The following is a 16,866-nucleotide window of genomic DNA, read 5'->3' as shown; positions in this document are numbered from 1 at the left end:
TACATCAGGACAAAGTGCTGAGTAACTCTGACAGGTCGGCGAGTGTGTGAGAGACATCGGTGCAGAGGAGAAGGGGCGTGACAGTGTGTGGTGAGGGCCGGCCCTGGTCAGACAATAGGGGAAAGGCCCACAGGGCTTAGGATCACAGGGCGGCGCTCCGTGCAGGGATTTTGTGCAGGGTCACAGTTAGGCCTTTCTTAAAAATGGTTGTCTGGTGAAAACAAGTTATCATCTTTCCACGGGTTTATGTGGAGTGTCCTGCGCAGATTGGCAGAATGGTGCCCTTTATTCTGCCCGACCGCCGCTCCATTCATTCCCTAGCATTCCCACATAGAATGAATGGAGCAGCGGTTGCCATTTTGTCACAGGTATTAGAAGTTCCCCATTTTGTCGATTGGTGCAGGTCCCACAGGTCAGACCCCCAATGATCAGCACGTTAGCACCAATCTTGTGGAAATTCAACAGGGAGAGATTTTTTGGGCCTGAGAGATCTACAGTGAAATAAGTGACGGCAAAAGGGGTCTGGCAGCCCCTCATCTCTACCTCCCGACTGACGTAACATACGCGTTAGGCCGGGTTCAGGGGGGCACATTTCATGGTCCGTATATGAACAACAATGCCCAGGGGCTGAGGCAGAAAACCTGATACCAGCCCATAGTATTACTCCTCCTCCACCAAACTGTACAGTGGGCACAGTGCGGTCAGGGGGTAACGTTCTCCTGGCATTTACCAAACCCAAACTTGTCCATCAGACACCAGATAGAGAAGTGTGATCCGTCACTGCACAGAACACGTCTCCTCCAGAGTCCAGTGATGGCGGCTTTACACCACTCCATCAGACGCTCAGCATTGTGCTTGGTGACGTACGGCTGCGTGCATCTGCTCGGCCATGGAAACCTGTAAAATTGTGTGACCCAAATAACGGTTTTTACCTATGTAATATAAAAACACTAGGACGATATAAAGGACTATACAGATATAGGTGACAGCTGGCTATGTACTCACTGCAGACACCACAAGTAAATTAGTAGTAAGTGACATCCCCGTCGGTGGTCACAATGTGAGGACAGCAGGATATTGTGCATGGAGCTCCCCCCGGGTTATTATTACACAGCTACCCACTACATTTCTTCATTGGACTTAAGTAAAGATTTTTCTTCCTCTATTGTTGCACAATCAGAACACACAAAGTGACACAACCTCTGAAATAACCAGCGACCTCAAACGCTGCACGATCTGGACCAGGGCGACGACTGGCAGACATCTCCACAAACCTAATGACCAGAGATCGGCACATAGTGGAAAACCACTTTAAATTTGTAGACCTCCTCGAGTCTAGCACCAGTTTACCACCAGTGCAGCCAATCACTGAAGCCAGTGATTGGCTGCAGTGGTCATGTGCATTGCTGGACCCAGGGAAGGCAAGTTCCATCTGTTTTTTTTTTTTTTTTTTGCTAGTAGCTGAACTTTTAGAATAAGTGGAAGACCCTTTAAAGTCCTTTCGTCAAAAGACAGCCAATACTGCATTCAGACCTTATGGGACAACCGTTTTGAAAGGGATTTTCAGCATTATACAAGCCTGTTTGGGTTTAACCTTATTAATTCCACTCTGTTCCTGCCCCTGCAAAGCAACCACAGAGGCCACTGATGCATGAGGAAACCATGGCCGGCCATGATCAGTCCCTATGGAGACCATACGATCAGGCCATGACGGGGGTTGTAGAATCATAAGGACTTCATATGCCGCCGTGCAAGCCGAACATAACACAATCTCATCTCCAAGATCCTATCCCAATATGTGGTAGGTGTAATTATTATTATTTATTTATATAGCACCATTAATTCCATGGTGCTGTACATGAGAAAGGGTTACATACAGGGTTATAGATATCGTTTACAGTAAACAGGTTTACAGTGACAGACTGGTACAGAGGTGTAATAATAATAGTAATAATATTAGCATATATCTCCAATTAGAAATGTAGTATAGTTCTTCTGATTCACTCTGTCTCTTTCCTCATGTGCAGGGCATTGCAGGACCTTAGGTATCCATGGTTACGTCCACTGATGTAGTGACAGCTAGTTGCTAGTGGTTGCAACCATGGATACCCAAGGTCCTGCAATGCCTGCAGATGAGGAAAGAGACAGAGCAAATCAGAAGAACTATACTACATTCCTAATTGGAGGTATTGGCTATTATTATTATTATTATTATTACTACTACACCTACTACATATTAGGATAGAATCTTGTAGATGGGAATATCCCTTTAATATTCTTTAAATGGAAATTAAAGACAACATATCACCTATCCACAGTGACCGTTTTCAATATCACCATTTATTTTACCGTGCAATGTACTGGAAGAATGAGGAGAAATTTAAAAAAAAAAAAAAAATGCAATTCCAGTGTGCCTTTTCATTTGTACCATTTTGGGATGCAAAGAAGAATTTGAGGGGGGGGATTTTAAGATTTATATATATCTACTATATAATTGTCTAAGGGTCACTTCCGTCTTTCTGTCTGTCCTTCTGTCACGGTTATTCATTCGCTGATTGGTCTCGGCAGCTGCCTGTCATGGCTGCCGCGACCAATCAGCGACGGGCACAGTCCGGAAGAAAATGGCCGCTCCTTACTCCCCGCAGTCAGTGCCTGTCGCCCGCATACTCCCCTCCGGTCACCGCTAACACAGGGTTAATGCCGGCGGTAACGGACCGCGTTATGCCGTGGGTAACGCACTCCGTTACCGCCGCTATTAACCCTGTGTGTCCCCAACTTTTTACTATTGACGCTGCCTATGCTGTAATGTTAAAAATAATAAAAAAATAATAAACCTGCTATACTCACCCTCCGTAGTCCGCTGAGCCGCTCCCGCTGGCCGCCATCTTCCGCTGCAGTTTTTGGTGGCAAAGATGGTATGGCAGAAGGACCTGCCATGACGTCACGGTCATGTGACCGCGACGTCATCACAGGCCCTGCGCGACAAGGACCTGCCATAACGTCACGGTCATGTGACCGTGACGTCATCACAGGTCCTGCGCCCATACCAATCCTGGAACCGGAAGCTGCCGTGGACTATAAAGGGCCGTCGGAAAGGTGAGTATATGTTTATTTTTTTATTTTTTCACCCGTGTCAAACCTGGCTGGGCAATATACTACGTAGCTGGGCAATATACTACGTGACTGGCCAATATACTATGTGGCTCTGTGCTGTATACTACATTGCTGTGCGATATACTACGCGGCTGGGCCATATACTACGCGGCTGGGCCATATACTACGCGGCTGGGCCATATACTACGCGGCTGGGCCATATACTACGCGGCTGGGCCATATACTACGCGGCTGGGCCATATACTACGCGGCTGGGCCATATACTACGCGGCTGGGCCATATACTACGCGGCTGGGCCATATACTACGCGGCTGGGCCATATACTACGCGGCTGGGCCATATACTACGCGGCTGGGCCATATACTACGCGGCTGGGCCATATACTACGCGGCTGGGCCATATACTACGCGGCTGGGCCATATACTACGCGGCTGGGCCATATACTACGCGGCTGGGCCATATACTACGCGGCTGGGCCATATACTACGCGGCTGGGCCATATACTACGCGGCTGGGCCATATACTACGCGGCTGGGCCATATACTACGCGGCTGGGCCATATACTACGCGGCTGGGCCATATACTACGCGGCTGGGCCATATACTACGCGGCTGGGCCATATACTACGCGGCTGGGCCATATACTACGCGGCTGGGCCATATACTACGCGGCTGGGCCATATACTACGCGGCTGGGCCATATACTACGCGGCTGGGCCATATACTACGCGGCTGGGCCATATACTACGCGGCTGGGCCATATACTACGCGGCTGGGCCATATACTACGCGGCTGGGCCATATACTACGCGGCTGGGCCATATACTACGCGGCTGGGCCATATACTACGCGGCTGGGCCATATACTACGCGGCTGGGCCATATACTACGCGGCTGGGCCATATACTACGCGGCTGGGCCATATACTACGCGGCTGGGCCATATACTACGCGGCTGGGCCATATACTACGCGGCTGGGCCATATACTACGCGGCTGGGCAATATACTACGCGGCTGGGCAATATACTACGCGGCTGGGCAATATACTACGCGGCTGGGCAATATACTACGCGGCTGGGCAATATACTACGCGGCTGGGCAATATACTACGCGGCTGGGCAATATACTACGCGGCTGGGCAATATACTACGCGGCTGGGCAATATACTACGTGGCTGGGCAATATACTACGTGACTGGGCAATATACTACGTGGACATGCATATTCTAGAATACCCAATGCGTTAGAATCAGGCCACCATCTAAATATATATATTATATTTTTTTTTTTTAATTTTTACTTTTACTCATTTTCTTATGATTGCCGTATATAGGGAAACTGTTATCCTATGAATCAAAGCTACACAAGAGGACCAAGATGGCTGCCATAGGGGTATAAACTGTAAAGCGCTGCGGAATATGTTGGCGCTATACAAATAAAGATTATTATTATTATTATTATTATCATCATCAGTAGACCACTGGCACGCATAACATGAGAGTGCGCCTTAAATGCCTCTGTCTGATTGATAGCGGCATTTAAAGGGTTTAGTGCCTGATCTGTGGCCACTGCTGTTAGAGGCAGACGCCGACTGTATAACACAGCCAGCCTCCACCGTGTGTGAGTATTAATCTGGAGGCCATGAACCACTTACATGTCCGGAGACTTTTATGGTTATTGGTTGCTATGGGAACCACTCAGCCATTTTGTTGTCAGACACATCAGTAACAGCGGTAGGGGACAGACAGGATTTTCTACCTACGGAGACAAGGTATTTTGGTGCCCTAGGCAGATTAGGAAAACAGCGCTCCCCACCCTCTACTGAGCGCACAACAGGAAGTTCACACGTATATGTAAAACGGGCCGATTTTCATCCAGAAAAGGACAAATTTCATCTGCTTTGTCATCTGGGTGTCTGGTATTTGTTTCCTCCCAATACAGGGAAATCACTCGTGAACGTGTACATTCAATAACATAGGTCCGTGTCGCTCCATGTCGCCCCCTCCATGCCGCCATTTTGTCTCTATATTGCACCCCTTCCTACCTAAGCTGAGGAAGAGCCCAAGGCGGAAGCCTATTCCCAGCCGTCTGCATCTTACTATACAGGGCTTTATGAATTGTCTGCAAAATTTAAAAGAAAGCGCTTTTTATTTTTGTCTTTAACCATTCTTGCTTTTTTTTTTTTTAAAAAGGTAGTACATTTTCTCAAATGTTGTTGTTGTTGTGTGTGTGTGTGTGTGTGTGTGTGTGTGTGTGTGTGTGTGTGTGTGTGTGTGTGTGTCCGGGATTGGCATCTGCACTGTCGCAGCTACAGCCACAAAATTTCGCACAGTCACACGTCTGGACCCCGAGAGCGTCATAGGCAATGTTATGAGGCGAAATTTTAACCCTGTGCGTTCCAATTCACCAAACAATTTTGCCCCTATCTACATGATGGGGAAAAAGTGAAAGGAAAAGTGTTGGAGGCAAATTGACAGCTGCCAGATGTGAACAAGGGGGACTTAGAGTGAGAGCGATGGCGCCAAAGAGTATATACCGTACAGTTGCTAAGGTGGGGCCCTGACATGGGATACTCACCACACACTGGGATATGAACACACACAAAATGCGCCACACACTACCACGTACTTGAACACATATACCACCCTCAGCACACATTTCACCACACATACACCAACCTCGCCACATAAAAGTCGAAACACAAAAGTCACCGCTCAAAACTCGCCACGCGCAAAACTCACCTCATGGAAAACTCGCCACACGCAAACCTTGCACACGTGGAAAAATTGCCACATGCACAAAAGTTGCAACACATGCAAAAGTTGCATCACACAAAACTTGCATACTCAAAACGCACCACACATAAAACTCGCCACGCGCAGAACTCGCCATGCGTAAAACTTCACTACACTAACCTGTCACATGCAACTCGACACAAAAAGTTGCTACACGCATGTCGCCACACAAAACTCATCTCACAAAAGTCGCTACATGCATGTCGCCACACAAAACTCATCTCACAAAAGTCGCTACATGCAACTCAACACACACAACTTGACAAACTAAACTCGCCCTCAAACACACACAAGTCTGGTATTATCCTTCAAAAATAAAAATCTGATTAATAAGCAGACAAACTACAAGAGCAACAAATATACCATATAGGAAATACGGCAGCTGTCAGTCACATAACCTGTCTATTATGTGTATGCGTGAGCTAATATATACTGCCAGGGGGAAGGGCTTCCTGTTGGCTGGGGATTTATCAGGCTGCCAATTTAGCTTACAAATACTGAGGTAAAAATACTGACCAAATAACGTGTGAACGCGGTCTAATACAGGAGGAGATGACACACAGGTATATACTATATACAGGGGAGATGACACACAGATATATACTATATACAGGAGATGACATACAGGTGTATACTATATATAAGGGAGATGACAAACATGTATATACTGAGTGGAAAATGAGAGGTGTGAGGTGAAAATGAAAAGGTGTGAGTGAAAAATGAGAGGAGTGAGGGAAAATAGTAGAGTGATCGGAAAATGACAGATGTGAGGTCGAAATGACAAGTGTTAGGGTATGTGCACACGTCAGGATTTTTTCCTGACAAAATCCGGAGAATTCTGCCAGAAATCTGCGTGCTTTTTTTGCGCGGATTTCTCACGGAATTTGCGCGTTTTTTGACGCGTTTTTTGCGCAGATTTTTTCGGAATGTCCATTTTGATAGGAAATCCGCAGAAAATCCGCAAAAAGAGAGCACGTCCGGATTTTTTGCGGTATGCGTTTTTTTTTGCGGAAAAAAATGCTAACACATGCACAAAAAATGCGGAATGCATTCTAAATGATAGGATGCATAATGTTAGCGTTTTTTTAGCGGATTTATAGCGTTTTTATGGCGAAATTCCGCAAAAAAAAACGCTAAAAATCCGGACGTGTGCACATACCCTTAGGGGGGAATGAGAGGAGTGAGGGGGAAAATGAGAGGTGTAAGGGAGAAAATGAGAGGCGTGAGGTGCTATAACTAACCACAGATATTTACTATGCCCAGGCAACGCCGGGCTCTTCAGCTAGTATACACATATACATTAAAAAAAAGGGGGGGGGGGTCGCAATTGATGAGTCATCAGAAAACATCTGTTAATGCCAAACCTCACCCACAATTGGAAGCATAGAAGGGAATAAATCAACACATAGAATAGACTTTAAAAAGGGGCAAGTTAAGAACTAAGAAAAAAAAAACCAAAAACCTGGACAAAAAATAAAATGCGACAACGAATCCTCTGAATTTAGCAGAATTATGAATACAGCTCTGGACTATTATCACAGGCTGTTTCATAGAATTACGACATTTTCGATGTAGCTTAACGTGACACTTTTTTTTTTTTTATAAATAATCATGTAACGTATTTTCACCCAGAGCTTTACTGGGACTCACCGAAGCCCCAACTACGATGAATATGTGAGTCCGGGACTGCTGGAAGTCCTCCTCGCTGTACAGCTCCTGCCGCATCATCCCACAGACCTCCGACCTGCTCAGGTGCACCTGTTCCTGGACGGCACTCATCTTGTGCTCTGTGGAGAAGGAGGGGGGAGACAAAGGGTTAATATCAGCCTAGAATGGGAGGATGCCCTGCACACAAGAAGCCCCCGCTACTGCTCTCTGGTGTCATTTTTAGACTACACATTGGCCTTGAGCTGCCCCTGGGCGATGCGCAGTATTCACCTGGTGCCGCGCTCCGCACACTGTCTGTTGCTGGCACAGCTGACGTGCCCTGGCAGGTTGTATGGGTGTGGATCTGCAGGGCGAGCGCTGCCAAGGTCTACAGGCAAGGTGCAGGAGACAAAAGGCAGCAGCCCGGCGTCAGCATGATACAGCACATACCCTGCACCTCCTATTGCAGGTAACCCCTTCACAGCTGCTGTGGTCACTGCACAGGTACATTACACTTATGTATCCTCCTGCCTGCGCATAGCCAGAGGGGGCACCTGAGCCCGGGAGGAAGACCCCCGAGACCACGTTAGATGACACCTGTATGAATGGCACACGGTAAATAAGCAAGAATCTGGGCTCTGAACTGCCTGCAAATGGAGCAAACCCTCAGCTGCGAGCAAGAGCTCCAGTATGTGGAGAAGGCGTCCATTCACTGACATCCAGCCCAGATCCTGACTAAAGAAGGAGAGAGATATTGCCTGTCACTATACATGGGAAAGCCTGCCGCTGGCCATCCTCTATGGGGCATCACCTGACGTGATCCGTGACAGCGGCTCCGCACCAGAGACAGCGGCTCCGCGCCAGAGACAGCGGCTCCGCGCCAGAGACAGAGGCTCCGCGCCAGAGACAGCGGCTCCGCGCCAGAGACAGCGGCTCCGCGCCAGAGACAGAGGCTCCGCGCCAGAGACAGAGGCTCCGCGCCAGAGACAGAGGCTCCGCGCCAGAGACAGAGGCTCCGCGCCAGAGACAGCGGCTCCGCGCCAGAGACAGAGGCTCCGCGCCAGAGACAGCGGCTCCGCGCCAGAGACAGCGGCTCCGCGCCAGAGACAGCGGCTCCGCGCCAGAGACAGAGGCTCCGCGCCAGAGACAGAGGCTCCGCGCCAGAGACAGAGGCTCCGCGCCAGAGACAGAGGCTCCGCGCCAGAGACAGAGGCTCCGCGCCAGAGACAGAGGCTCCGCGCCAGAGACAGAGGCTCCGCGCCAGAGACAGCGGATCAGCGCCAGAGACAGCGGATCAGCGCCAGAGACAGCGGATCAGCGCCAGAGACAGCGGATCAGCGTCAGAGACAGCGGATCAGCGTCAGAGACAGCGGCTCCGCGCCAGAGACAGCGGATCAGCGTCAGAGACAGCGGCTCCGCGCCAGAGACAGAGGCTCCGCGCCAGAGACAGAGGCTCCGCGCCAGAGACAGAGGCTCCGCGCCAGAGACAGAGGCTCCGCGCCAGAGACAACTTAATGTATCTACCAATGGGGATGGAATAAAATGTGTGTCACCACCCCCCGCCCCCCAGACCATTCCTAGGAGTGATCATTGCACATACAGCAGAGTGAAGCACAAAGTGCCCACTTTCGGTCTCTGATTGCAGCCCCACTACTCACTGGCGCTGGGGTCCCGGTGACTGGATGCCGTCTGTGTGATGGGGCTGGCTCCGGCTCTGTCTGTGTATGATGGGGCTGGCTCCGGCTCTGTCTGTGTATGATGGGGCTGGCTCCGGCTCTGTCTGTGTATGATGGGGCTGGCTCCGGCTCTGTCTGTGTATGATGGGGCTGGCTCCGGCTCTGTCTGTGTATGATGGGGCTGGCTCCGGCTCTGTCTGTATGATGGGGCTGGCTCCGGCTCTGTCTGTATGATGGGGCTGGCTCCGGTGCTGTCTGTGTATGATGGGGCTGGCTCGGGTGTATGATGGGGCTGGCTCGGGTGTATGATGGGGCTGGCTCCGGCTGTATATTCCTCCCCGATGCTTTCCACACCCACTTCCCCATTCCCCCGCATGTCTCCCCACAGCCCGCCTCCTCCTCACCTGATCACTCCTGCATCTCCGCAGGTCGCTGACTTACAATAGGGGGCGTCACATATAAATATTATATAAATAATTCATGCACCCAAAATGGAGTAGCAGCCAATCAGAGTACAGATCTCATTTTGGCTCAGTAGTTGCCATGCATAAGGGCGGACCCTCTCACACAGCCCCCCGATCTCAGCTTCCTGGACCCTTGCACATGGAGGGAGTTTTTTTAAACGTATTTATTCCCATAGCATTAGATCCTAAAAACATGCTTGTTACAGACGTGTGGTAGGACTACAAGTCTCAGCATGGCCAGCAGCTTCTGATTGGAGTGGCATGCTAGGACAATGCTGTCCATTCAATGACTGTAGAACTACAAGTCCCAGCAGCCTCAGTATCGGTATTCCGAGACTTGTTGTATGGAAGCGCAATGTAAACATTTTTTTCATTTTTTCCTCCACTTTAGTAGAACTACAAGTGTCAGCATATCCTATCAGGAAACTTCGGGACTTGTAGTACCAGCTAAAGAGTTCTCTTTCAGAACTACAAATCTCAGCATTGGCTGCTTTGTGAATGCATTCTGGGACTTGTAGTACTAATCCCCACAATGGCAACATACACGATACACAAGGAGAGTCACGGCCGGTTCTGCCCCTACAACAGCCAGGAGGAGAGTGCGCTCCACCCTCGCTCTCACTCACCCACACTGGGTCTGCTCCCCATTTCTGCCCACTTGCTAAGCTCCGCCCACCAGCTAGGAATTTTTATCCAATTAGAAGCTAAATTATTTCCAGAGGGGCGTGTCCAGCGGCGTGACGAAGGGTGGAACTGTTCTCGTGCCCACTGCACGGACCAATGAAAAGACGCGCAAGGAAACATTGACCAATCAGATGAGGGCATGCCGGGTGTCAGGAGAGTACATCGTATCATGACGGAGAGGTGAGCGTGCCCCACTTCCGTCCGGTAAGAATGTGGAACCTGCCCCACTTCCGCTTCTCTGGTTTCTGTCATGCGAAAAGTCCCTTCATGATGACGTCATGTGGCTGGGAAGTAACACGGAAATAAGTGAGAAAAAAACATCTGCAGGTGAGAGTCAGAGTGCTGGCCCTGCTCCTGGGGGACACTGTTAGGTGAGTAAGGCTGTGTCACTGGCCGCCAGAGACATGGGGTGTAATACGGAGGGCACCAGCTGCTGTGCACCAGGGTCTGTGACTGGCAGGACTGCTATACTGGACGTTGTCACTGGTATGGTGATAGGGTGTGGGAATCGCCCGTCACCGGTGCTGTGTCAGGTGGGCATCGCCCATCACCGTGGTCGTGTCAGGTGGGCATCGCCCGTCACCGGTGCTGTGTCAGGTGGGCATCGCCCATCACCGTGGTCGTGTCAGGTGGGCATCGCCCGTCACCGATGCTGTGTCAGGTGGGCATCGCCCGTCACCGGTGCTGTGTCAGGTGGGCATCGCCCGTCACCGGTGCTATGTCAGGTGGGCATCGCCCGTCACCGGTGCTGTGTCAGGTGGGCATCGCCCGTCACCGGTGCTGTGTCAGGTGGGCATCGCCCGTCACCGGTGCTGTGTCAGGTGGGCATCGCCCGTCACCGTGGTCGTGTCAGGTGGGCATCGCCCGTCACCGGTGCTGTGTCAGATGGGCATCGCCCGTCACCGGTGCTGTGTCAGGTGGGCATCGCCCGTCACCGGTGCTGTGTCAGGTGGGCATCGCCCGTCACCGGTGCTGTGTCAGGTGGGCATCGCCCGTCACCGGTGCTGTGTCAGGTGGGCATCGCCCGTCACCGGTGCTGTGTCAGGTGGGCATCACCCGTCACCGGTGCTGTGTCAGGTGGGCATCGCCCGTCACCGGTGCTGTGTCAGGTGGGCATCGCCCGTCACCGGTGCTGTCAGGCAGGGCCGCCATCAGGGCATGACGGCCGTGATTGGCGTATGGGGCCTGGTGGGCAGGGCCCCGTCTCATCTGCTCACCGGGCCCCTACCGGCAGCCGCAGGCTAACCGGGCCCTTAGCGCCAACGCTGCAGCTGTTTAAAGCTATTGACGTGCGGGCGCGGGCCCGCACGTCAATAGTTAACAGCCGCCAGCTGACGTCAGCCGCAGCGTGCGTGCATGTCGCCGGCGTCTGACATCATTGTCAGTCGCCGGCGAGTGCACGCTGCAGCTGCGTGGAGACTTCGCCCGCCGCAGGAGCACGGCCAGGTAAGAAGAACTTCTTTTTTTTTTTCTTGAGAGCGGCGATCCGGGGGGCCCAGGGAAGAACGCTGGACACAGGGGCAAAAAACTGGACAGAGATGGGGCAGAGTGCTGGGCAGAGTGCTGGACAGAGATGGGGCAGAGTGCTGGACAGAGATGGGGCAGAGTGCTGGACAGAGATGGGGCAGAATTGGACACAGAATGGGGCAGGATGGATACGATGGAGACAGATGGGGCAGAATGGATACTCATGAGGGCAGGATGGGAGAACATATGGCTGGAGCCTGGAATGAGACACACGGGGGCCAGGATGGGGAATATTACCATAGGGGCTAATTAAGGGATATTATTATTGCAGTGATGTATTTATTTTATTTTTTGAGTATACTGTTTTAAATGGGGGGCGGTCCTGTTACTGTGTAGAGTGATACTATGTCGCCTTCTTCATGTGGTGTAATGTAGAGGCTGGGAAAATTAAGTAATGTGTTCTACAAGCGGAACTCGAGATAACTGTGTTATTTCCTGCAGAGACGAGTCCTGGCTGGATGAAGTGATGGCGGTCTGTGCTGGATGAAAGATGAAGGACTTCACCTAGAGACGTCACTGGTGAGTCAGTGTTACCTATACACTGACACTATACACTGTATACTATATACAGAGGTCCTGTGTACAATGTCACCAGTGATCACTGTATTACCTATACATTATATACAGAGCTCCTGTGTATATTGTCACCGGTGATCACTGTATTACCTCTACACAGACACTGCATACTAATTACAGATCTCCTCACTGCATACTAAGTACAGATCTCCTGTGTATAATGGCACTGATGGTGATAGTATTGTGGGTTTTCTTTTTATTACTGATCAGTATTGTAGTATTCAGTCATTGGTGGTAATATGTGGTCTGGTCATGGTGTTGTGGTATTTGTTCCTTGTATTTTATATTATTCGATCACTGTGGTGGTAATATGTCATCTGGTCATAGTGTTGTGGTATTTGTTCCTTGTATGTAGGATTATAGGTCATTTTAAAAATTGAAAAATAAAAAAAAATATACCTACCGTATATACTCGAGTATAAGCCGAGATTTTCAGCCCAAATTTTTGGGCTGAAAGTGCCCCCCTCGGCTTATACTCGAGTCACGGTAGCGGTGGGGTCGGCGGGTGAGGGCGCTGAGGCATACTTACCTAGTCCCAGCGATCCTCGCGCTGTCCCTGCCGTCCCACGGGCTTCGGCGCTGCAGCTTCTTCCTCTCTTCAGCGGTCAGGTGGGACCGCTCATTACAGAAATGAATAAGCGGCTCCACCTCCCATAGGGGCGGAGCCGCCTATTCATTCCTCTAATCAGCGGTGCCGGTGACCGCTGATAGAGAAAGAAGCTGCGGCACCGAAGACAGGAGGGGACAGCGCGAGGATCGCCAGGACTAGGTGAGTATAGCATATTCACCTGTCCTCGTTCCAGCCGCCGGGCGCCGATCCATCTTCCCGGCCGGCGCCTCCATCTTCCCGGCGTCTGCGCTCTCTGACTGTTCAGGCAGAGGGCGCGATGACGCATACAGTGTGCGCGGCGCCCTCTGCCTGATCAGTCAGAGCAGAGACGCCGGGAAGATGGAGGCGCCGGAACGAGACGCCGGGAGCTGCAATCAAGGGAGGTGAGTATGTGTTTTTTTTTCTTTATTGCGGCAGCGGCGGCACAAATTTATGTGGAACATCTATGGGGCACAGTGAACGGTGCAGAGCACCGTATAAGGCACAGCTAGGGGGCACAATGAACGGTGCAGAGCACCGTATATGGCACAGCACAGCTATGGGGCACAGTGAACGGTGCAGAGCACCGTATATGGCACAGCACAGCTATGGGGCACAGTGAACGGTGCAGAGCACCGTATAAGGCACAGCACAGCTATGGGGCACAGTGAACGGTGCAGAGCACCGTATATGGCACAGCACAGCTATGGGGCACAGTGAACGGTGCAGAGCACCGTATATGGCACAGCACAGCTATGTATGGGGCACAGTGAACGGTGCAGAGCACTGTATATGGCACAGCACAGCTATGGGGCACAGTGAACGGTGCAGAGCACCGTATATGGCACAGCTATGGGGCACAGTGAACGGTGCAGAGCACCGTATATGGCACAGCACAGCTATGGGGCACAGTGAACGGTGCAGAGCACCGTATATGGCACAGCTATGGGGCACAGTGAACGGTGCAGAGCACCGTATATGGCACAGCACAGCTATGGGGCACAGTGAACGGTGCAGAGCACCGTATATGGCACAGCTATGGGGCACAGTGAACGGTGCAGAGCACCGTATATGGCACAGCTATGGGGCACAGTGAACGGTGCAGAGCACCGTATATGGCACATCTATGGGGCACAATGAACGGTGCAGAGCACTATATGGCACAGCTATGGGGAAATAATGATCTATTTTTATTTTTGAAATTCACCGGTAAATGCTGCATTTCCACCCTAGGCTTATACTCGAGTCAATAAGTTTTCCCAGTTTTTTGTGGCAAAATTAGGGGGGTCGGCTTATACTCGGGTCGGCTTATACTCGAGTATATACGGTAAATTGTATTGCATATTTTAACAAATATTTAATAGGTTACAGCAGAGTAGGGCCCGGCCAAAAGTGTCTACCGTGTTATGGTGGTGGCTTAAAAAATCTTTTGGCCAAATATATGTATGTGATCTGGTGATGGGAACTGTCAATGTGTGATAGGTGAGAAGTGGAGATTTTCCAAGAGAGAACGGTGGGACTGTGGACAGTTCGAGGGGTGGAGCCTGGAGGCGGGGCTGGGGTGGAGCCTGGGCGGAGTCTCAAGGGGGCCCCGAAAATTTTGCCATTATGGGGCCCCAAAATTTCTAGTGGCAGCCCTGCTGTCAGGTGGGCATTGCCCGTCACCGGTGCTGTCAGGTGGGCATTGCCCGTCACCGGTGCTGTGTCAGGTGGGCATCGCCCCTCACCGTGGTCGTGTCAGGTGGGCATCGCCCGTCATCGGTGCTGTGTCAGGTGGGCATCGCCCGTCACCGGTGCTGTCAGGTGGGCATCGCCCGTCACCGGTGCTGTGTCAGGTGGGCATCGCCCATCACTGGTGCTGTGTCAGGTGGGCATCGCCCGTCACCGGTGCTGTGTCAGGTGGGCATTGCCCCTCACTGTGGTCGTGTCTGGGGGGCATCGCCCGTCACTGGTGCTGTCAGGTGGGCATCGCCCGTCACCGGTGCTGTGTCAGGTGGGCATCGCCCGTCACCGGGGTCATGTCAGATGGGCATCGCCCGTCACCAGTTCCGCATCAGGTGATATCACCCATCGCCGGGTCAGGTGGGCATCGCCCGTCACCGGCGCTGTGTCAGATGGGCATCGCCCGTCACCAGTGCTGTGTCACCAGTAGTGTGCTCGGTGTTCTTTGTTTTCTGCAGATGGGCATAGCCCGTCACCAGCGCTGTGTCAGGTGGGCATCGCCCGTCACCAGTGCCTTGTCCGGTGGTGTCGCCCATCACAGGGGCCGGGTCAGGTGGGCATCGCCCGTCACTGCGGTTGTGTCAGGTGGGCATCGCCCATCACTGGTGACCATGTCGGATGGGCATTGCCCATTATCGGGGCAGCATCAGGTGGGCATCGTCCGGTGGCCTGTGTCGGATGGGCATAAGTTTCAACAGTTGTTATTAAAGGGAACCTGCCACATTGTCCATGCAGTCCAGTCTGCAGGCATCATGTTATAGAGCAGGGGGAGATGAGCAGATAAAGTTTTATGGGAGATGATGTGGCGTAACTGGCGTCTTATTCCCCTGGTCATGTGGGGGTTTGAATCCAGTGGTCCGTCCTAATCAGTGACTGACAGCTATCTTGGTATGCACACTTATACAAGGCAGGCTGTCAGTCACTGATTAGGACGGCCCACTGGACTCAATATCCCCACATGACCAGGGGAATAAGACGCCAGTTACGCCACATCATTTCCCATAAAACTTTATCTGCTCAGTGACCCGCTGCCTGAACTATGTGACAGGTTCCCTTTATGCCTTTTCCCCCTGAAGAGATGGAGCTCCACCTTGTACATATGCGCAGTACAATCATTCAGTACTTGGCTTCCCATTCAGAAGCCTGGTAATCATTGACAGCAGCCATTAAGCACAAGCTGAGCTGCAGTGTAAAGTATGGGGAAAGAAGCAAAGTCCAAGTCCTGCTGGGTGTGTTTGTATATTCTTATATATACTGCTTGTTGTGACTCTCTGCCTGCTGCTTCCTGGTAGAGCGGAAGGGTCAGATCCCCACTGACATCTGACTATTAAACTACTTCCAGCGTCGGGTAAATGCCTTGCCAGCGTTGGCACATGATGCTTGCCGCTCACTTGGATGCCAGTCGTCTGAAAACTGCGCTGCTAAACTGCAGGTGATTTGCCACAGACCCTCTGCAAGTAAAGGCGCAGTACCCCCTACAGTGGCCATTCTTGGGTACTGCAGCTGATCAGCAGTTGTCCCTGAGTACAGCCACTACACCGTGTACAGAGCTGTGCTGTTCCAGCAGCATACACTGGTTACTTCCTTGTCTTGGGGGCCCACTCTTTACACCCCTATATATAGGAGGGTCCTAAATGGGCGTCCCACTATAACAGTGTCCCCCATTAGGGTATATGCCAGTGATTGTTTAAATCAGAACAACTTGGACTTACTTCAGATTATATTTTGGAGAAGAGATGCTCCTTAGAGAGTCGCTATTCTGCTAGAAAACCACAACTCTCATTATTCCTCTATCCTCATACCATAGCTGTGAACTACATCCCTGGGCTCTGCCAGTAGGGGGCTCCACCTCTGGGGCTTCTGTTACTCACACCTAGCTTCTAACATAGGGATTTAGGTAAGTCTGACTAAAGGGCGACTCTCTCTGGAGGAGCAGTCACGTCTACACTACTATGTAATTCTCTTATTCTCCTTGTGGTGGCGCTGCAGGGGACTTACACACTTGCTGCCAGACTCCGATCACTGCAGCAACGTCAAGATAATCCGCCATCAGAGGAGTCTGCCAGCTCCTTACCC

At 51.4% G+C, this 16,866-nt stretch overlaps 2 protein-coding genes across 17 annotated transcripts in view; one reads left to right on the top strand and one right to left on the bottom strand.

The window, feature by feature from the left end:
* G6PD (glucose-6-phosphate dehydrogenase) overlaps positions 1–16,866 on the bottom strand; it is a 30,869-nt gene that overhangs the window by 13,507 nt on the left and 496 nt on the right. Inside the window, exons 1-3 of one of the 5 annotated variants that reach the window (XM_069748275.1) lie at positions 9,407–9,422; positions 9,211–9,237; positions 7,556–7,692 (exon numbers count right to left, since the gene is read on the bottom strand). In XM_069748275.1, coding sequence (XP_069604376.1) covers positions 7,556–7,684 — 129 coding nt within the window. In that variant the 5' untranslated portion in view covers positions 7,685–7,692; positions 9,211–9,237; positions 9,407–9,422. Of the gene's footprint in view, positions 1–7,555; positions 7,693–7,843; positions 7,946–9,210; positions 9,669–16,866 lie in introns of those variants that run through there. The other 4 variants (XM_069748279.1, XM_069748274.1, XM_069748277.1 and 1 more) reach the window with 4 other exon arrangements.
* Positions 10,604–16,866, top strand: part of IKBKG (inhibitor of nuclear factor kappa B kinase regulatory subunit gamma) — a 32,445-nt gene continuing 26,182 nt past the window's right edge. For 4 of the 12 annotated variants that reach the window (XM_069748289.1, XM_069748285.1, XM_069748284.1 and 1 more), the window contains exon 1: positions 10,628–10,747. The gene's annotated coding sequence lies outside the window, so the exon portion shown is untranslated. Of the gene's footprint in view, positions 10,748–12,344; positions 12,423–16,866 lie in introns of all 12 variants that reach the window. The other 8 variants (XM_069748290.1, XM_069748286.1, XM_069748287.1 and 5 more) reach the window with 7 other exon arrangements.

The sequence above is a fragment of the Ranitomeya imitator genome, chromosome 2 (assembly GCF_032444005.1).
Source record: "Ranitomeya imitator isolate aRanImi1 chromosome 2, aRanImi1.pri, whole genome shotgun sequence".
NCBI classification, from domain to species: Eukaryota; Metazoa; Chordata; class Amphibia; order Anura; family Dendrobatidae; genus Ranitomeya; species Ranitomeya imitator.
Note: the sequence above shows the minus strand (reverse complement) of the source record. Positions and strands in the feature narration are given on the sequence as shown.